General features: G+C 39.7%; 1 protein-coding gene across 1 annotated transcript; it reads left to right on the top strand.

Moving 5' to 3' along the window:
- The first annotated feature begins 222 nt into the window (after window positions 1–222).
- On the top strand, window positions 223–5,670 carry LOC117411446 (pro-opiomelanocortin). Its single transcript, XM_034019002.3, has 3 exons — window positions 223–362; window positions 4,337–4,491; window positions 4,824–5,670. Exons 2-3 carry the CDS (start codon window positions 4,363–4,365, stop codon window positions 5,487–5,489), a joined length of 795 nt encoding a protein of 264 aa, XP_033874893.1. The 5' UTR covers window positions 223–362; window positions 4,337–4,362; the 3' UTR covers window positions 5,490–5,670.
- The last annotated feature ends 16,400 nt before the right edge of the window (window positions 5,671–22,070 follow it).

The following is a 22,070-nucleotide window of genomic DNA, read 5'->3' as shown; positions in this document are numbered from 1 at the left end:
CTAGCCTTTTCATTTGAAGACTACTTGCTAATCCCCCTATATCTATAAGCAGTGAAATAAAAATCCTCCAATTTAGAGGATTTTAATCTTTAATTTTCCTGAACTTTATTTGAGCATTCTACCCCCACCCCCCACTGTCCTTGAAAGGTTGGTGCGGAAGGTGATCTGGATGTGGGGTTTCACTGAGTGAAGCAGCAGGTTGGTATAAAAGGAGTCACTTGAGAGCAGAGAGTTACAGACCCAGAGACAGAAATATAGAAATTGCATTCCCTATAAAAACCTGAATACGAAGGAAGCAGTGATCAGAAATCTGAGAAGCAGTCAGTGCGGAGAAGACACTGGACCAAGCAACACTGCGACAGGTGAGACACTCTTACCTCTCCTAAGCAAAAGTATTTGTGTCTTGAGTTTAATTATTCTGAACAGCAATAAATTGTCCAGGTTAGGGAGATACTGCTGTAATTCTTACAAGGAAATCAAATGTGCCTGAAATAAATCACGTATGTATTTGATTTCAAATATAGATAGTTAGTATTATACTGTATAATAGATATATTCTAGTTTATATTGATATATTCTTTGTACATATGCATGGTATTATTTCAAAATATGTCACACCACAAAAAAATATTATTTTACCAAGATAATACATATCTTGCTGCAAAGGCAGATTACATTGTTTATGATTTTTTGGGATCTTTGTTTATCAGAAATATGTTTTTGGTAAATCATTTAAATTTAAAAGTTTGTTGTACCTGTCAGATTTGTATATTTATATAACAAGTATATTTTTCAGAGATATAACAGGAATTATCTGAGAATGTTTTCTTTCATTTGTGTTATACCATTTTCTGGACGTGATTGTTTTAAAAGATAAATAAATATGCAGTTCTTGTCTAGGGAATAACATACAGTAAATTATTTAATTCACCACATACTGGTGCAGTAAACTATTAAAACACCATTAAGTAGTACATTTAAATATAACAATTAAGGATACATTTCTTATATAAGATATTAATTTCTTTCGAGATATTTTTGCAGCACCTTAAACTGAAGAAACACCAAGGGGAAATTCCCCAAAAACCTAAACAAGGTGAAACCCATAGGAGCAATACAGTATATTGATATATAAATATTATATACAAAATATATATCTCTGAAAGATACTGAAAACGTATATTTGGCCTAATATACTGCATTTCAATTATACATACTGTAAATTATCAGCTTTATATAGCTTAAATATGTGTAAAAAATGTTTTCTAGGATATTTATAATATATATTTCATATCTAGCATTTCCATAATTGCCCTTTGAAGCACAAGAGATTATACAAGTGATTGCAGCATTGTTGCTTGGTGAGACCCAAAATGAATCAGTATATTATCAAATTACAATTAACACCGGATTTTGCAATGATAGACACCTTTACTACATTGCACTATAAACCTACTCAGGTTATTGAATTTATTATTATTATTATTATTATTATTATTATTATTATTATTATTATTATTATTATTATTAAAAAATGTTATGTTATAAATTTAGATATAACATGTTGTATTGATCCATTATAAAAAAATAAAAATAACAATATATATATGTATTGCAATATGCTGTACATAAATGTAAAAGGCAGTATTTTGGACATATCATCTTGTTTAATCCTGAAAAATAAAGAGGTTGTGCTATAACGTATTATACCGTACAGTATGTTTTGCAAGATGCAACAGGCAAAGACACACACATTACATAGAACAGACATGATTGCATGAAAACATTACAAAGAGAAATGACTTATAATGGTAAGTGAAAACTTGCTCAGCTATTCATAATTGAAAACAGCATTTAAATCTGTTGAAATCATAGTCATGTGGCATCACCTAAAAATGGCCCTTGCTTGTTGTCAGGTACAGTGCAGTAAATAGCACTTTAATTACATTTTGTTGCTGTAATACCAATTCACTGCACCTTCATAAATGTAATTTGTCATTTGGGATTAGATAAACTTTACTGGCCAGTGGGTTCTGTGTAATGTAACAACAAACCAGAAGAGATTTAGTTCACTGTCCATGTGGAGCACTATTATTAAAAATAATGTCAATTAGATTGACCTGTGAAAGCAAGGCATTTTCCCCAAGTGTAGAGCTGGAAGCACAACCAGCAGTAACCTGAGCCACCAGCATTTAGATGTGGAGTATATTACCCTCATCCGTCTCAATGAGCCTGTAACTGATTACCCATGTAGACAAGGCAGAATATTACTGAATTTTATAACCTTACCGTGGCACTTGGTCCCTACGCATAGACTGTTGAATCTATGCGCTGTGAAGTTTGAATTTTAGATATTATCCTTAGAACCTAGTGCTATATACTTTGGGATTAAACTGATCAACCTATACCCAAACATTTGTGGATATCCCTGTGTTTGATACAATCCTGGTAGATTTTCTGGTGCTGTATAATGCTAGAAAAAAACAAAAAAAAACATCTGTGTCTTATCCCGGCAGTTTCTAGGTTGATCAAATCAAATTGTTAGTTACACACGCACAGCAGAACGCAAGTTCTCATTTAATGAATGAAAACTCTCAAATATGCTAAAAGTGAGTATAGAATACAGATTGCACTTAGCATAAATGCAAGGGATAATGTTTGGACCTGTTAGGCAAGATACAGGGAATATGAATAAAACCATCTATGATAAAATGTAAATGTTTCAATATAATCCAGACAGTAGGCAGATACCCAAGGCACGTCAGCACTGCGCTACTCCTTCTGATTAACTCTGTAACTAGGGGCTCAGTAGCTGGTGTTGGTGCCTGTTTTTGAAAAAGTGAAACATTGTGATAACATGGTATAACACACGTGGTAAAAACTGAATCAGCCTACTCAAAGCAAGTATTGAGCACAGTTGTATAATGAAATGTCATAATTTTCATTGTTGGTGCTGTAATTTCAAGACTGTATGCTGTTAATAATGGCTACTGTATGAATGCCAGATTTATTGTGACAAAGTGCTTGCATGTGTTTTAATGACAAAATTGATATGCTGGCAATGCACCATCCTAATAATATATTCCACAATCACAGTACTGTTAAAAATATTACTGATTAAATAAAACAAAACATACACTGCTCAAGTATCCAAGGCTTGATTATTAACACAACCAATGAGAAAGCAATTGATAACAGCCATAATCATTATTTTATATGACAAATGCATGTTGTATATTTAACAGAACGAAAATACAAAATGTTATCATTTAAATATTTAATGCGCTTGTGACTATGTGCCGCAGCAAGCTAATTCTCTTAGCTTTCCGGTCACAAGTGAAATACGTTTGGTAATCTCAGACAAGAACTTAATGGACATTTGTCCACATCACAAATCCACCACACAGTTTTAAAGAGTTATAGGTGGGCAGTAGTGAGCTTTGTGATGCAGCCAGCTAATTTACTTGCCCTTTTCACCTTTCACCTTATTGGGGTATTGATAAGTTAGGTTGTTCATATCACAAAAACACCACAATTTGGCATAATTCGGCACCTTTGCAGATAGTCTAAGAGGACAACTGAAACTGAACTACAGTATCCCTAAGAGGATAGTCTCTGCAGGGCAGGGCGAGGCTCATTGGTAGTGGGGCAGTGAGGGGCAGCCCACGTAGCACCACACCCACAACTTTCTGTCAATAGAACAGAACTAAAATACACTACATAGGCACTAATATGGATGCAAGTTAATATATTTCCCAATATTCTTTATATTCAAGAGTCGCATGAACAGGAAATTCGTGTTAAGTGAATTCATATTATAAGAAGTAATTTCCAATATGCGACTGCTAAATTTGCTGGGACCATGTAGAAAATTTGTAGCATCAATGAAAAAAGTGTAATCTGTGTTCATTTTAACGAGAATTAACTGTATGTCTCTCTCTCTCTCTCTCTCTCTCTCTCTCTCTCTCTCTCTCTCTCTCTCTCTCTCTCTCTCTCTCTCTCTCTCACTATATATATATATATTTGGACCCAGTTGCCCACCCCCTCCCCAACTCCCATATGTGTCTCTGGAGCTGATTGTGTAAAAGTACACTCTACTAACCACAACTGTAAATTCATGTAGCTGCTGCCACTTCCACACCTTGAACTTGATTGCACTTCCAAATCATATAGAAGTGGACCTGAAAGAAATCTTTCAAAATAATTGTGAATGAATATGACAGTTATATGACACCAGATCAGCTTGATCCGGTGGATGACAATTCTGCAGGTATAAATGAAAAGTTTCACTAACCCTTGTTACTCTTGTGTTCCATGTTTTGTGTTGGGAGGACAGGTCATTTTAGAAGTTGGGTATTGAAGATGCTGCGTCCGGTTTGGGGCTGTGTTGTGGCCGTGATGGGGGTTCTGTGGTTCTACAGCAGTGGGGTGCAGAGTCAATGTTGGGAGCATAGTCAATGCAGAGACCTTTCCTCAGAGGCAAATATACTGGTGAGTAAAACCACACAGACTGGGTTCAAAATCAGGAAAAAAAATTCTTATCTGCTTGTCCAAGCTTTTTGCCATTGCATGCTCTGCAACAGACCAAAAACATATGGAGAACTGTCCTGGGAAATAATAATTCTGTGTGAATTCCATGTAGCTTTGAAAAGTCAGGAGCAATGGCACTCACCACTCTTAAGCTCTCTTAAGCAGAGATAATTGTGCTGAAAGACACAACAGAGAAAGCAGCAAACTCCAAACACAGCTCTATATACTTCTACATTTAATTTACATAACAAAAAAATCCTCATTCTCTCATTCTCCACTCCCTTACTTCACAGGAATGTATACAAGCGTGTAAAGTCGACCTCTCTGCTGAGTCCCCCCTCTTCCCTGGAAATGGGCATCTCCAGCCTACCTCCGAGGATATTCAGAACTACGTCATGAGCCACTTCCACTGGAACACATTCGGTCAGAGAATGAATGGCACACCTGGAGGCAGCAAGAAGGAGGGTGCCAGCACCGCCCTTAGCGTTCTCCTTGAAGCGTTATCCCAACCCAGAGACGAAGTTGAGAGGGAAACTGAGGAGGAAGAGGGGCTGCAGCAGCACAGACGGGATGACAAGAGGTCCTATTCAATGGAGCATTTCCGCTGGGGCAAACCTGTGGGCCGCAAGCGCCGTCCGGTGAAGGTGTACCCCAATGGAGTGGAGGAGGAGTCTGCTGAGAGCTACCCTGCCGAGATCCGCCGGGACTTGTCACTCAAGCTTGATTACCCCCAGGGAGAGGAGCTGGAGGAAGTGTTTGGAGGGGAGAATGACCTCCTTAATCTCCAGGAGAAGAAAGACGGCTCCTACAAGATGAACCACTTCCGTTGGAGTGGCCCGCCCAAGGACAAGCGCTACGGGGGCTTCATGAAGTCCTGGGATGAGAGGAGCCAGAAGCCCTTACTGACTCTCTTCAAAAACGTCATGATCAAGGATGGCCATGAGAAAAAGGGCCAGTAAAGGCCTTTCTCTCTTTCTGTTCTTCGTTGCACCGATATCATAGGTAGTCAGCAGTTAGCAAGAGGATCCATATTGAAAACAAAGCCTTTATTCATCATTTCTGACAAAATCCCTTGTTTGCAATGTAGTCACCAATAAATTATTAATATTGTATATACAAAATAAATGCTTTTATGAGTGAGTGCTTAGTTGTTTTGGGAAGGGAGTTACGCGCAAAAAAGGGAGAGCTATTTTCTTATTCATTGAGCTGTACTATACTGTAAATGAATGAAATGCAAAAAACACAGTTTTTTGCAAGCTAACAAAAACTTACACAAGTCTTTCCTTATTTCTATTTGCTTCTGGTGTTTCACACTTACATATCAGTCATATTTTTTATCACGATACTGCCTATATCTTCTGTCATGATAAGTTCTACTTAAATACTGGTTTCCCTTAAAAATACCATATAATACCAGTGGACCACAGCATTACCACCAGTGACAACACTGGGTTTTTTAACAAATGAGGGGATCTGTGGAACAAAGTGTAACACATGACTTTTAAGACATTTTAAGCAGAAGTTGGCCAGAGCTATTGTATAGGAGCTTATGGAGTGTTCCAGACGGACAGAGATCTATGAACCCCATAGCACTAAATCGAGTATACTGAATTCAGGATATAGTTGTTTAGGATCACGTTCCTTCATGTAACATATTTTTTATAAAAGTGAGGGTTAACACTTTTTTCCACCAAGCATTCAATATTGCACTGTAGTTTCTGATATGTTAACACACAGGTACTGATACTGCACCATGTTACTAGTATACACTATGTAACACAATTTTTGTTCCTGGGTAGTAAGTGTTATTTCCTAATTACTTATGCCTCAAAAGTATAGAAAATGGCTATTATTCCCCACAAACTTTGCTTTTGTGACCAGGACAGTGATATTTTGAAATTTACCTATTTCCAATGAGAACACGGGTGAATTTGTGTCTTTTCGTTCACATAAAGTCAGAAAAAAACAACATATGAATCCAAATTAACATGTATTTATACTAAAGTAATATACAAATGACTACAAAAGATTTAGAAGTGAGTAGTTTTTCAAGATTTACAATTATACTGTAAATCACTTTCACGAATCAGCCCCCAAATGTAGTCTCCCATCATGTTCTCGTTATCTGTCCTTGGTAGCGGCGTTCAAAGTCCAGTATATCCTGGTGGAAGCACTCGCCTTGCTCCTCCGAGTACGCTCCCATGTTCTCCTTGAATTTATCAAGATGAGCATCAAGGATATGGACTTTGAGGGACATCCTACAGCCCATTGTGCCGTAGTTCTTCACCAGAGTCTCAACCAGCTCCACATAGTTTTCGGCCTTGTGATTGCCCAGGAAGCCCCGAACCACTGTGACAACACTGTCCCAAGCCGCTTTCTCCTTACTAGTGAGCTTCTTGGGGAATTCATTGCACTCCAGGATCTTCTTTATCTGTAGTCCGACGAAGACACCGGCTTTGACCTTTGCCTCAGACAGCTTAGAGAAAAAGTCTTGAAGGTACTTGAAGGCTGCCGACTCCTTGTCTAGAGCTCTGACAAATTGTTTCATAAGGCCCAATTTGATGTGCAGTGGTGGCATCAGCACCTTCCGGGGGTCCACCAGTGGCTCCCACTTGACGTTGTTCCTCCCCACAGAGAACTCGGTCCGCTGTGGCCAGTCCCGCCTGTGGTAGTGCGCCTTGGTGTCCCTGCTGTCCCAAAGGCAAAGATAGCAGGGAAACTTGGTAAAACCGCCTTTGAGACCCATCAGGAATGCCACCATTGCAGCTTCTTGATGCCATCTCTGAAAAATGCAGATATGTATCCACGTAGGCAGCTGGAACTAAACTGAACTGGTGGGCTTAAGGCCCCTGTATTTATACTACTATTTATATTACTGGAAAGTTCTAGAAGTTACTCCAAGTTTACTCAGCACTGAATCTATCTGGAATGTTCTGGAAAATAGGTAAATTTCAAAATATCACTATCCCGGTCACAAAAGCAAAGTTTGTGGGGAATAATAGCCATTCTCTATACTTTTGAGGCATAAGCAATTAGGAAATAACACTTACTACCCAGGAACCAAAAAAAAAAAAAATTTGTTACACGGTGTTAGCAGTAAGTATAGGTTTCAGCCATTATGACACCTTTGGTGTGTGAAAATGTTACCGCTGTGGTATCATACTAGGAATGGCTCATATGACTGTAGCTGCCCTTCTCCCATTACCCATGTCTTATAGGACCATTGCATTCCCATCGAAGATTAGTTGGTAAGTGTACCTGCACAGCTCTGTCTGATACAGGTGATGTACTGCTGGGCTCTACTTTTAAGGTATTTTTTAAAGTGCTAACATTCCTATTACACTGATATACATGTAACCTAAGTTATAATAAACCAGTATTTCTAAACTGGTAAGTTACTAAAAAAAACTATTTTAGTTCACGGCCTCAGTGTAATTGTATTGCTGTTGTTTCAATAAGGATATATTATACAAAACATAACAGAACTCATCAGTGCAGTGGTACCAATTGTTTTATGTAGTGCACTTAATTCAATGCACACTGTTATTCATATGCAGCAATCAAGGTACAACATTTACAGTTTTTAATTCAATAAATCCAGTATCAGTAGATTATATAATTTTGTATAACATTTTCGAATGAAGTCAGTCCTTATCTGTCATCTTTGATAATGCGATGAACTGTTAAAATGGAGTCCGATGGTAAGCGTGTACAAATGTGGCTGTGATATCCTCCAGGATCCAATAAAACAGTAAGGCTCTAATAAGGAAAATGAAGTGCACACCAGTACACATTTGTAGCTGCTTGCATGCTCCAGTGCAAAGGCTTATAACTAGGGGTCTACTTAAATCGCTGTAAATTTACGTATTTTTCACGGGTATGTTGCGGAATAAAATTAAGATTTCGCGGACCTGTTTAAACATTAAATAAACCTAAGTAGACAGTATTTTAGAACACTATCAATCCTAAAAAATAGTGGTACTTGCTTCCTTACTAAAACAGAGTGCTGGCATTTGTTAAAGGCGAGTATGCAGTATCCCCCTGCAGTTGACTTGCCCATACATTGAGACTGCACGTCTACATCCACTGAATTGGTTGGAAGTTCAGGCAAAGCTTTACAGTTATACAGATGTGGAAATCAATTAGAAACAGCCCAAAAACTCGTTTACACAAGGGCATTTGGCATACTTTAATAAAGTCAATGTATGCAGCACATTCGTTGTCATGTTATTTGTCCCATCCAATAACTTATTTTATTAGTACGTCAAAACAAAGAAGAAGTGGCTATTCGGGTCTAAAATTCCAACTGTAAGCAGCAGGTTGAAGCGAGGTGGTGAATACTTCTTGTCTGCGCTGACTTTCCAGTTTGGTTTCTGAAAGCTGTTTATTTTACGTTCTGTTCAGCAGCCTCTGTGGTAGCCTTTTGTTTAATGTGTGATTCTGAAGCTAAATAGCAATCGATCGTATTTTCTCCAACTACACATTAAGATATGGAAAACAATTACCTCAGTCTGCATGTACAGTTTCTTTGGGAAATATCTTGAAACGATCATCAGCCAAAATATAGGCTACTTCGCTTTTTTTGTCATCCATTTCTACTATTTTACCTCCAATGCTGAAAACTGGATTTTAGCAACCTAAATCAAAACAATGCAGCACCAAATTTGGCCCACCCCCTACTGCACAGTACAGATCACATACAAGCAGTAAAGACGCACTGATAGGCTGATTAAAACTTTGTCATTTGAATAGTAAACAAGAACTGCTTTGAAGAATTTATTTTGTAAATGTTACTTGCAGACGTTTTTTGTTTGTTTATTTTTTGCTTAAGTGCAATGCACACGGGACGACGAAGGAATCAAAAAAAGGGCTATCTACAGAATGGAGATACGTAGTTTGCCATTGCGTCGCTTGCATTGTGCAATAGTTAATTTAAACAAGGTTTCTTTTTTCTTCCTCTCCGTACTTGTTTGTATGCATTGGCCCCTAAGAGGTGAATTTCACGGTGACCCCTCAATTTCACGATTTCCGCGAAATCGCGATTTAGGTAGGTCTCTACTTATTACCAGTCTGTGTGTAACACGTGTTCTTCAAATAGTTTTACAATGTTAACCTTATCAATAAAAACGTTTTTTTCTTTACTGTCATTGTGACAAAATTAACATACAACGCAGAAAGCTTTTCTAACATAAACAGTATGTCGTTACAAGACAATATTTCATTTACAGCAACCACATTTATATTCTGATTTTTATGTAATACAATTATACAAAAATCAAACTTTTACTTTCATATTTATATACGCTATATGAATTTACATTTTTAGAATAATAATTATTAATCAGGTAAATAAAAATTCTTACCTAATAAGGAAAAAAAAGTACAGACCAGTACAAATTTCTAGCTGCTTGCATGATCTGGTGCACAAGCTTATCACTAGTCTGTGTACAACGCTGTAGGATGAAGTTGCCCGTAGAGACGGGTACCAGATCAGATTGGATCGCATTGCCTGAAAATTCGATGTTTGATTGACGTGGTCAGTTGGCCAATAGAAAATGAGTTGGAAACGTCATCAGTTAACGCATTGCCAAACGAGAGCGCGCTTTTGAGAGCAAGTCGAGTTGCGAATGAGAGGACAGGTAAGTTAGCAGTAGTATCGATAAAAAAAATAAAAAACCAACGACTTGACCTAACAATGCTTGTACATATCTTGCTACGCTAGCCGTCCCCCAGATAAGCTGAAGTAATAACGTTAGCTAACTTATGTTAGAAGCTAGCTAGTGTTATCTAGCCAGCTAGCAAGCACCACCGGTACCTAGCTAATGTGGTCAACTGGGTAACGTTAGCTAACGTTAGATTAAATAATATCCCAAATAACGAGCATGATTAGTAGCATCAGTGTTGGAATCGCTTTTCTCTGTTCTGACCTGAGATCGTGTTGCTGTTCCTTTTTATCCAGGCAAGTTTGTTCGTTAACTTTAGATAACGTCACCCCGTGACGTTATCTAAAAATGTACAACATTTATATTATAGGAAAAAAAAAAATATATATATATATATAGCCGTTGTGTGTGCTGATGCGCCAGGGAGGCAAAATAAGCTGATCCCTGGAGCCAGCATTACACTTCAGCCATTAACACCAGACAGAAGGATATCTACATCATCATATGGAAGGAAACGTAAATGGATGGAGACACATATGGATCACATTAGTTTACTGTAAAGCTACGTCTTAGTTGGTGCTTATCTTGGCGAGAGCCGAGTTCAAATCAGCATGAAGTTTTAACATCTACTCTCGTGTAATGGAAATCATGAAGATCTGGATACGTCCAGTGACTGCTGTGAATAGTGCAGCTGGCAACAAGGGAAAGACCTTGTGACAGCCTGGAGAGACAGCTGACAGGAGGAAAGAGACCCCATTGGGGCTGGTAAGGGTTAGCTACCCTTGTCGGCAGTATCCAGCTCTGTGTTTACAGGATGCTGGAGACACCCGCCCAAGGCTTCTAAGAAATTAAAGAGAAAAATACCCCTAGAGTCTGCGAGAGCGGGGGCGGAAGATGACTCAACGTTGGACAACACGGTTAACGACTTAGGAACGGAAACGGATATGAGTATGGAGAGTACTTCACAAAAGACTAGTTCAAGATCTGCAGTTAACAAAGACATGGAACTCCAGGTTTGTGTCTGCGGCTGGAGCAAGGCGACAACGGTCAGGGGTTTGAAGATTCATCAAGGGAGAATGAAATGCTTGAGGGAGAAGGGACAAGGGCCTCGCATTGATCAATACTTCTTACGAAGTCAGTCAAGTCAGTCGAATGAAATCCAGCGACAGGAAGCAAACCACAGTTCGCAGGATATCAGCACCCCTGTCATAGATGTGAGGAGGACTTGCATGGACACAGTTAGTGATGAACCTAATGATCCTTGTGAACCCGGTCAGACAAACCAGCATAAGAGAGAAAAGAACCTCAACGGGCACAAGCCTGGAGTTAAATGGCCAAGAGCTTGTGAGAAAACTGCATGGGACACAGTAAACACAGATCTCTGCGTTGCATTGGAAAGATTAAGTGGAACAGTTGAAAAGAAGCTGGATAAATTTGGGGACATCATCTACGCATATGGAAGTGAGAGGTTTGGAGTTGAAAAAAGGAAGGAAAAAGTACAAACTATTCCTGGAAAGTCTAGACGGCAGCAGGAGATTGAACGCTTAGTTAGAGAAAGGAGACAGCTGAGGAACCAATGGAGAAGAGCAGAACAAAGTCAGAAGGAGGGACTCAATCTCTTACAAAGGGTCATAAAAGATAAGCTTGCAACATTGCGCAGAGCTGAGCGCCTACGGAAACGCTACAAAAAGAAGGAGCGTGCGAGAGCTAACTTTTATAAAGACCCATTCAAATTTGTAAAGAAGTTATTCACCAGTGAGAAGAATGGCACACTAAAAGCATCTAAGGTTGAGCTGGAGAGATATTTGGAGGAAACACATACAGATTCAAAAAGGCAGGAGCCTATGTCAATTCCGTCAGACATCCCACCTATCAATCCACCAGAATACCAAATGGAGGACTGTGCACCTAAGTGGAAAGAAATAGAGCAAGCTGTGAAAAAAGCAAGGGCTTCATCATCTCCAGGGCCTAATGGAGTTCCGTACAGAGTGTACAAGAGTGCTTCAGGAGTTCTACGAATTCTGTGGAAATTGATGAAAGTGGCATGGCAGGTGGAGTCTTTATACCTAAAGAAAAAGATTCTACAAGCATCAGTCAGTTTCGTCCCATTTCCCTATTAAACGTAGAAGGCAAGATTTTCTTCAGCATTATTGCTCAGAGATTGTCAGCTTACCTATTAAAGAACTGCTTCATTGACACTTCAATACAAAAAGCGGGCATTCCAGGTTTCCCAGGTTGCTTAGAACACATCAATGTGATCTGGCAACAAATTCAATCAGCTAAAAAGGAGAGGAAGGAGCTCCATGTGACATTCCTGGATTTGGCTAATGCATATGGTTCAGTGCCACATGAACTACTTTGGGCAGCATTTGATTTTTTCAGTGTACCGATGACAATAACAAATTTAGTGAAAGCCTATTTTGGAGATTTACAATTCAGTTTTTCAACTTCAGAATTCAGCACTACATGGCAATGCCTAGAGGTTGGAATAATGGCAGGATGCACCATTTCTCCACTGGCTTTTACCATGGCAATGGAAGTAATCATTAGGGCATCAAAATGGGTAGTAGGAGGAGAGCGCTTGGCTTCTGGAATGCGACTACCACCAATTCGAGCATACATGGATGACATGACAACCATGACTACAACAGTAGCCTGCACTAATCGATTATTGGGCAAATTAACCAATAACATTGAATGGGCACGAATGCAATTCAAGCCCACTAAATCAAGGAGCATCTCTATAATTAAAGGCAAAGTAGTAGATAAAACATTCTTCATTAATGGTGAGGCAATACCAACAGTGTCTGAGAAGCCAGTGAAGAGTCTTGGGAGATGGTACGACGGGGATCTAAAGGACACAGTTCGTGTGGGAGAAGTTAGACAACAAGCAGTGGAAGGGTTGAAGAGCATAGACAGCTGCGCTCTACCAGGTAAACTAAAACTCTGGTGCTTTCAGTTTGGTCTACTGCCGAGGTTGCTGTGGCCACTGACTGTGTACGAGGTTTCTTTGACAACAGTAGAGAAGCTGGAAGCTTTAATCAGTTCATACATCAGGAAATGGTTGGGAGTTCCACGCTGCCTCAGCAGAGTGGGACTTTATGGTAAAGGAATACTGCAGCTACCAGTCTCTGCTCTAACCGAGGAGTTTAAGTGCGCCAAGGTCAGACTGGAAATGACATTAGTAGAGTCACGCGATAAATGCGTAAGGGAGGCAGCACCTGTGTTGAAAACTGGAAGAAAGTGGGCGGCAAAGAAAGCTGTGGAAGATGCAAAGGCTGCCCTTCGAATTGGTGATATCATGGGGCAAGTTCAGCATGGAAGAGGGGGTCTTGGTTTCAGTTCAACTCCTCCTACATGGCACAAGGCGGCCCCAGCTCAAAGGAGGAAGCTGGTAGTCAACGAGGTGCAAAAGCAAGAGGAGAGGATGAGGTGTATAAAGGCCATTTCCCAGGCCAAACAGGGAGAATGGATGAGATGGGAGAGTGTGGAACAACGCAAGATTGGCTGGCAAGACCTATGGTCAATGGAACAGAGCAGGATCAGTTTCCTCATCAGGTCAACATATGATGTTCTCCCATCACCACAGAACCTAAACCTCTGGGTAAGAGAGGATCCCTCATGTCCTTTGTGTTCAACACCTGCAACATTAAGGCACATTTTGACAGGATGTAAGGTGGCTCTTAGCCAAGGACGGTTTACTTGGCGCCATGACCAGGTGCTGCAATGTTTGGCCTTAGCATTGGAAGACAAGCGTAACATGACCAATAAGTTGCCACCTGTTCCATCAAAACATTACACACAAAAGTCAACATTCCTCCGCCCAGGAGAGCAACCACCAAGAAAAGGTGTTAAAACCAATCCTCGCCCAGGACAACTGGAAGCTGCTAGAGACTGGAATATGCTGGCAGATGTTGGTCAACGGCTTATTTTTCCACCTGAGATTGCCACCACTAACCTTCGACCAGATATTGTCTTGTGGTCTGGATCAGCACGCCTTGTTCACCTGGTAGAGTTAACAGTGCCATGGGAGGATGCTGTAGATGAGGCGTATGAGAGGAAGAAACTGCGGTATGCTCAACTAGCCACTGAAGCGGAACAGCGAGGATGGAGAGTTCGGGTTTACCCAGTGGAAGTGGGTTGTCGAGGATTTGTGGCACACTCTACAACCCGGTTTCTCAGAGACGTCGGATTCAGTGGCCAAGAGTTGCGTCGCACAGTGAAGAACTTATCTGAAGCAGCAGAGAGGAGCAGCAACTGGCTGTGGTTGAGACGGAAAGATTCTGGCTGGGGACAGGTAAGTAAGCTGGGCTGAGTTGAGTGGGGGACGGAGGGGGGTGATGCTGGGACGCCAGAATCACCGTCGAGCCCTCTTGAGGTGTCGTGGGCTAGTCGACGAAACACTGAGGATGGAAGGTGCCCACTTGAAAACCCCAGAGATGTACCCTACTTAGCTCAATCCAGACGGTTGTCATGCTGATGCGCTGGGGAGGCCGCACTTTGGTTGATCCCCGGAGCCAGCATCGCAGCCGTTGTGTGTGCTGATGCGCCAGGGAGGCAAAATAAGCTGATCCCTGGAGCCAGCATTACACTTCAGCCATTAACACCAGACAGAAGGATATCTACATCATCATATGGAAGGAAACGTAAATGGATGGAGACACATATGGATCACATTAGTTTACGTAAAGCTACGTCTTAGTTGGTGCTTATCTTGGCGAGAGCCGAGTTCAAATCAGCATGAAGTTTTAACATCTACTCTCGTGTAATGGAAATCATTTATATATAGATAGATAGATAGATAGATAGATAGATAGATATATACACAACAATATACAACAGTGCATAATTCACATGAACAGCAGTATATATTCAGAAAATGGTCTGATCATATCTGAACACATGCCAGTATGTCAAAGTGTTATTGCAACTGGTGTTAGTGCAAGTCTAATGTTATGGAGGCAACATTAAGAAGTGCCCTTGTGCAACCCGATGTGAGTTGAAGGGGTCGTAATATGCACAGAGACTTAATAGGGAGGGGAATACAAATGGGGAAAAACAGCTGAGAAAAAATTGATAAAAGAAACTCCCCTCTCTATATAGTGCTTTATAGTTCTCGTCATTTCAGCAAAACTTTTAACAACTAGCTAGTTGCATAACCTAGCTATTATCAGTTTGTAATTAAATCTGAGCCCAGACCAGTCTCTATGTCTGACCTGGTGTCAGTTTATAATCAAATCTGAATGGAGACCAGTACCGGCTTAATCTTTCTATATCTAGCCTAATGTCAGTTAATGATCAAAGCTGAGCCCAGACCAGTTTTCACATCTGATCTGTTGTCAGTATGTAATTAACTCTATCAGTTTATAATTAAATCTGTCCAGATCGGCCTGACCTGGTGTCATTTTATAATCAAATCTGAATGCAGACCAGTTTTCACATCTGGTCTGGTGTCATTTATAATGAAATCTGATCCCAGATCAGTTTCTATATCTGGCCTAATGTCAGTTAATGATCTAAGCTGAGCCCAGACCAGTTTTCACATCTGATCTTGTGTTAATAAATCAAATCTGAACTCAGACCAATTTTGACATCTGAGCTGGTGTCAGTTTAAAATCATATCTGAACCCAGACCAGTTTGCACATCTGATCTGGTGTCAGTTTGTAATCATATCTGTGCTCAGACTAGGTTTTACATTTGACCTGCTGTCTGTTTGTTCTAATTCTCTACTCAGACTAGCCTTTATATCTGAGCTTGTCTCAGTTTGTCACTAGCTAGCTACACTAGCTTATTGCTTCCATTAATGTCTGTCTCATTGGTCCTAAAGTTGGCTTTCTTGCTAGCTAGTGTCACAGATGGCTTTGTGTGACGTGTGGGTGGTGACGTCAGGTTCAGGAAGCAGCAGTCAAAAACAAAGTACTCACTGAAACTGAAGCGCTGTGACTGCGCTCAGTGTTTTATTAAATAATAAAATAAAAAGTTTAAACACAAAAACACTGCTCACAGAGCAAAATAAATATTTTAAATAAAACACATCACAAACACAAAATGAACAGCCAATACAGGTCAGGCTGGGCAAATGCCTTCACTGATCCTGTATATGTTTTGTTCTTTTTAATTTTCTCTCTCGCTCCTCTCGCTCTCGTTCCACCTCTGAACATCCAACCCCGTGCAGCCAATCTGCAGGTCTTTTATATTCTGGCCGAGGGGTTAACTAGCTAGTTATTATCTTATTACCCCTCGGCCAGAGTCTGCACGAGTTTAAAAATGATGCGCGATTGTCAGCTAATTAAATACTCAGTAGCTGATCAGTCACGCATCTTCACGAGGTTCTAAAAACACACGAAAACAATAACACATAATGGTGGCGGCTTTTGTCCGCGCTGCAACAATAATAATACAATAATAATACAATAATAATATAATAATGATAATACAAAACATACAAATATACAAATAATAATAATACAGGGGTGAGGTGTACTCCTTCACACTAGTAAATTGCCTCTGATTTATACAATCATTGTCTTTACATTTTTGAGCTGGGCTCAGTTTTTATTACTGACATACTGTAGGATCAGTCTTACCTAGGCCCATGATCTCAGATCAGTGTCTTTATATTTTTTATCTGGGTCTGTATGTATCAAGCATCTCAGAGTGATCTAGCATCTGATTTCCCAAGGATATATCCTAACCTTATTCATTATGTGCTAAAAGGCTAAGCTGATCCTAGATCAGCACTCCTACTCTGAGATGCTTAATACACACGACGCCTGGTCTCAGTTTATGGCACTGACATGACACTTGTAAGTTAACTGGCATCACTTAAGTTTGTGATACATTTTTAATAAATGTGTTTGCAATAAATTAATTGTAAAGTACAGTATCACATTTGCAGTGTCTTTTTTTGAAGAAGAAGAAGAACATGAGCCCAGCTCTTTTTAAGACGAAAGAAGTAGAAAAAGCTATGGCAAGAAAGGGCAGGGAAAAAGCTAAGCTTACAAGCAAAAAAAAGAGAGGGAACATTGTGAAGAAGGTAGCAGAAAGGGAAGAAAAGGCAGAAAGGGAGGAGCAGGCGCAGACAGAAACAGAGGAGCAGGTGCAGGCAGAAACAGAGGAGCAGGTGCAGGCAGAAACAGAGGAGCAGATGCAGGCAGAAACAGAGGATCAGGTGCAGGTAGAAACAGAGGATCAGGTGCAGGCAGAAATAGGAAGAGTCCAGGAGGGAGACCAGGTCACCTTTGCCGAGGTGATTTCCCTTCTGGACCCCAACTCAAAAAATGGAAGAGCCATCAAGAAGGTGATAACAGTGGGAGAAATCAAGAGGAGAATTTCTCCTCCTGAATCAATGTCAGTGAAATCTCTAACAAGTTACATTAGAAAGAGTAGGGAGCCAGAGAAAAGAAGATCTCTAGAAGAGCAGCTGGGTAAACATAAGTTAGTTCCTGACGTGGACTCTATGCAGTCCCTGCATAGAGTCCACGTCAAGACCCTTTTGTTTTGCAGCTTCCAAAGCAATGTGGAGGTGTTTGCAAAGACCTATGAACAATGCTACAATTACATTTTTGTGCAACGTGAAAATGAAAATAATAAAATGATATACATACTGTGTATATATATACATTGTAAATATACAAGGCTGTATTCACATGGACACACTTCAAACTAATGTATGTCATTACTATGCAGATGAGAAGAAACAAAATACCTCCATTAGAAGCTGTAACACATTCACAAGTGTACTCTGGAAGAACCACAGTATACCCCCAGTTTTCTCTGCTGTTGACAGTACAAGGCATCTATAGTCATCCATCCAGTGACATCGCTCTATCCAGCCCTTTTGTAGAAGTTCCTCAGCTGCCCTCAGACCTGTTGACTCCTTCTCCACCCTTGGGTTGGTCAAACGTCCAGCTTCTTGTAGCCCATCAAGGTATCTGCAGTATACAAGACAAAATAACACTTGTTTGAAACATAACATAATTTATGTATATACTAACCTGAATCTTACTACATAGTAAACAACATACCTGCAATACTCCATAACACGTCTTCACAGTAATAATAGTAGATCATCCAGTCGGCGGTTGGCATACCCATTCAGAAACTGATATTTCATAGTGAGAAAAAATCTGAAATTGTAAGTATACATTTAACTAGATTTCATGAAAGCCATCAGGTAAGGCTGCAATCAACTAGCAATATTAATCTCAAACCAAAAGTTCTGACAGCAGTACTCTCACAATTATTTACTGTTCAGCTAAATTACTTGTTTTACTGTCCTCATGGAAGAACCGCCTTCCAAAGGATGACCATATCTGACCACATGTAATGCAATTTTCTTTAATGTAAATGGCTGCCTTAGGGTGGACATTCTTGCAGTAAGATGAAAAAACCTCCTGAAACTGACTCCTGCAGGGAAAAGGAAATCACTGTACACCTGTGACATTCATTCAGTTACCTTTTAGGATAAACATTCACACAATACATGTTATTGTTGGATGTCAACTTTAGGATGTAATTAGTGGTAGTCTACTGCTGGTGAAAATATTGGTTTAAAAGCATGTGCAAACTTACTGTTGTGCAGAGCTTCAACTGAAACATTAAGGCCATTACTTTATTCCACTCCTCCTTCAAACTCGGCCCACTTATCTCTGAATCTTTCTTCGTTATCCATCTCTGAACTACCTAAACAGTTATGGCACAAACAGACAGTGCATGCCTTTACTCTTAGTTGAAAAAAATCAAGAGCATTAGAATTTCAAACACGTTTTGAGGCAGCCTGAACAACAAACCCCTTACTCACCAGACACGTTGGGTGCATTGCAGGCACTCTTATCCTTAAATGTGAAACATTTTAAACAAGATGGGCTTTTCCAAACTCATTTGGACCGGGATGCGTGGTGGGCAGTAGGCTATTGTACTTCACTTCAGCTGGCCTTGTAAATTCAAGTGTTATCACATTACACTTCTATGTTAAACTCTCAAAACTTGTCACACTATACATTACCTGTGTTACATGGAACCAGCAGAGCAGAATGCTTGATTGAGGGAAGACTTATTTTATTGATTTTATTAGTTTCTGGTGCTAATCCCCCATGAAGGCCCTGAAAGAATTTGTATACATGATACATTATTCTGATTATTTTACTTCTTTAAAAGAAATAGTAACTTGCAAAGCAATCACTGTGGTTTCATAAGCATCATACTCTGAAAAAATGTACTGATAAATCTCATATTTCAAACATTTAAAAGGGACAATCATCAATTGCTGCAACAGCAAAATGCAGTTATATTATTTCTTAGCAGACACCCTTATCCAGGGCGACTTACAATTGTTGTAAGATATCACATTTTTACATACAATTACATTATTTTTTTTTTTTTTACATACAATTACCCATTTATACAGTTGGGTTTTTACAAGAGCAATCTAGGTAAAATACCTTGCTCAAGGGTACAGCAGCAGTGTCCCCCAACTGGGATTGAACCCACGACCCTCTGGTCAGGAGTCCAGAGCCCTAACCACTACTCCACACTCCATATTATGCTTCTTTTGGAGAAAAATGCACCTTGGATGGAATGAAGGATTCCTGTCAGCAAATGCCTGCAGTGCTTGCTGTAACACATGGATTGTCTCTGTGCTTAATATAATGTAACCTATTGGAAATCCATGCCCGAAAGAATCCCTGGCCACCATGGCATAAATGGCATATCTGTAAGAGGAGAGACCTACAAAAGAAGCAACTGTCAATTACACAATAAATACACAATCATAGTATAAACTCAGGAAACATGAAAATACTGTCCTCAAATGTTGCCTTGTTGGCATAACCTGGAGAGTATATAACTTTATTGCATCACTTGTTTTTAAATTTCAATCAAACCTTTAAGGTTCTTTCAAAAAAAATAACAAGTACATTGTGGGCTACACAAAATAGACAGAATTATGTGACAGCACTAAACACAATACTTCAGAGACTGAGCTGTATACCATGGCTGACTTGGGATGGGGTTCTGCAATTATGTAAAAAATTACCAGCATATGTGGCGTCAATGAATACTATGTTCTGGGCATACTCCTCAACCTTCCTCCTCTGATATGTAGACTGGAGCACAATTATCAAGGGTTGATCAATTTCTCTTGATAGTGGCTGATAGTAGAGTACATCTTCCTTCAGGTCACATTTTAGGAGCCTGTCCACACTGGTAGCATCATTCCTGTCAAATCTGCCTTCAGCCTTATATTTGGAGGATAGATATTTAATATCGGTTGGAGAAGGATAAAATGCTCTGTTGGTGGGATCATTGTACCCTCTTTCTCTGGACCAACAGCCCACTTCCACCAACATTTCACTTGTTTTTTTTTGCCAAGAGCAATGAGCATCTGAATAAAAGATAGCAGAGAACAGTCAATCGTCTTTGTACAATCCTAGAATTAATCCTCATTGTCATGTCCAGTATGATTGCATTTTCTTCTGATTATTACAGCTTTCCTTGCACTCACAGCAGCACTCACAAAGCTAAATGAAACATAAGCTGTGCAACCATTAGCTCGCGTTTCAATGGGGTCACCGTTTGACTTTCCTTTGGGCCTTCCACTACGTTCACACAAATACTGTTTGTATTATCCATCATGTTTGAAACGGGTAAATGATCCATATCCATTCTCTTGAAGTGATTTCAAATACTCGTCTATGAAACTGTCTTCACTGGCATGCAAAAGAGCCACCTCCACCTCAATGCCTGCTTTAGTCTTGATGCCTCTTCGGATAGAGTCAAGGAATCTCTCCTCCATTCTTTCTTCTGCCGTCTCAAGAAATTGCTGAATCTTGAAAAAAAGAGTTGTTGTGGCAGTTTTGCTACATACTGTGAAAAGAAAAATATATTTTTATTCATTGGTAAGGAGAATAGTCGAGGTTGATAGAAATTATACCTGTTAACTACATTGGTCTCAGTTGAAATTTTAGAAATGTAATACCGTTGCACATTGATTTATCATCTGTAAACACTGACTGGTTGCAAACTGACACGGGTAGGCACACCGGGTACAATATCACCCACAATCCACTACAAATACATGACCTAATAAAATGAGGTGGTGTAAAAAGTTGACTGAATTCAGGTTGTGATACAAGCTGATACCAGGTCAGATGTGAAAACTGTGTACTGATTTGATCAGTAACTGACACCAGATCAGATATAGAAATAGGTCTGGGCTCAGATTTAAACTGATACAGGGTTAATTTTTGTGAACATTTTTTTATTGTTTTAACATTAACATAATAACAAAGAACATAGACACAATTGTAAAAAACAAAACAAAAAAAACAGACACAATTGTAAAAAACAAAACAAAAAAAACACAGTAAGAAACGAAAAAATAAAATAAAATAAATGACGACAAAAATAAATATACAATTGCATACAGAGATACCGAAATTAATACAATATATCATAAAGCAGTGTGTAGAGCAATTTGCCTAATGGGAAACCCCGTTGAGAATGTGCTCAGCTATGACATCAGCTGCCATCGACCATGAATTTAGAGTAGCCGAACTTGTCTAAATGTAGCCTTGCCGTGGATCTTTCTAATAAAATAATCTCATGAAAAAAATATAACCAAACGTTGAGAAGAGAAATATCAGGCTCTACTCATGCCCTCAAGATCAGCTTCTTGGCTGCAATCCAGCAAGAAACAAGCGTTTTGACATTCTGTGAATTTCAAGTTGTGAATCGTCACCCAGAAGGAGTACTCCTGGGCACAGCAGCACCTGAACATCAATCAGACCAGACAGTACTAACACTACCAATTTCCAGAGGGGCTGGACCTTGGGGCACTCCCAGAACATATGAAGATAAGTGCCAACTGCACCCTG

The sequence above is a fragment of the Acipenser ruthenus genome, chromosome 6, assembly GCF_902713425.1.
Source record: "Acipenser ruthenus chromosome 6, fAciRut3.2 maternal haplotype, whole genome shotgun sequence".
Taxonomy (NCBI): domain Eukaryota; kingdom Metazoa; phylum Chordata; class Actinopteri; order Acipenseriformes; family Acipenseridae; genus Acipenser; species Acipenser ruthenus.
This window is presented reverse-complemented; position numbering and strand designations above follow the sequence as displayed.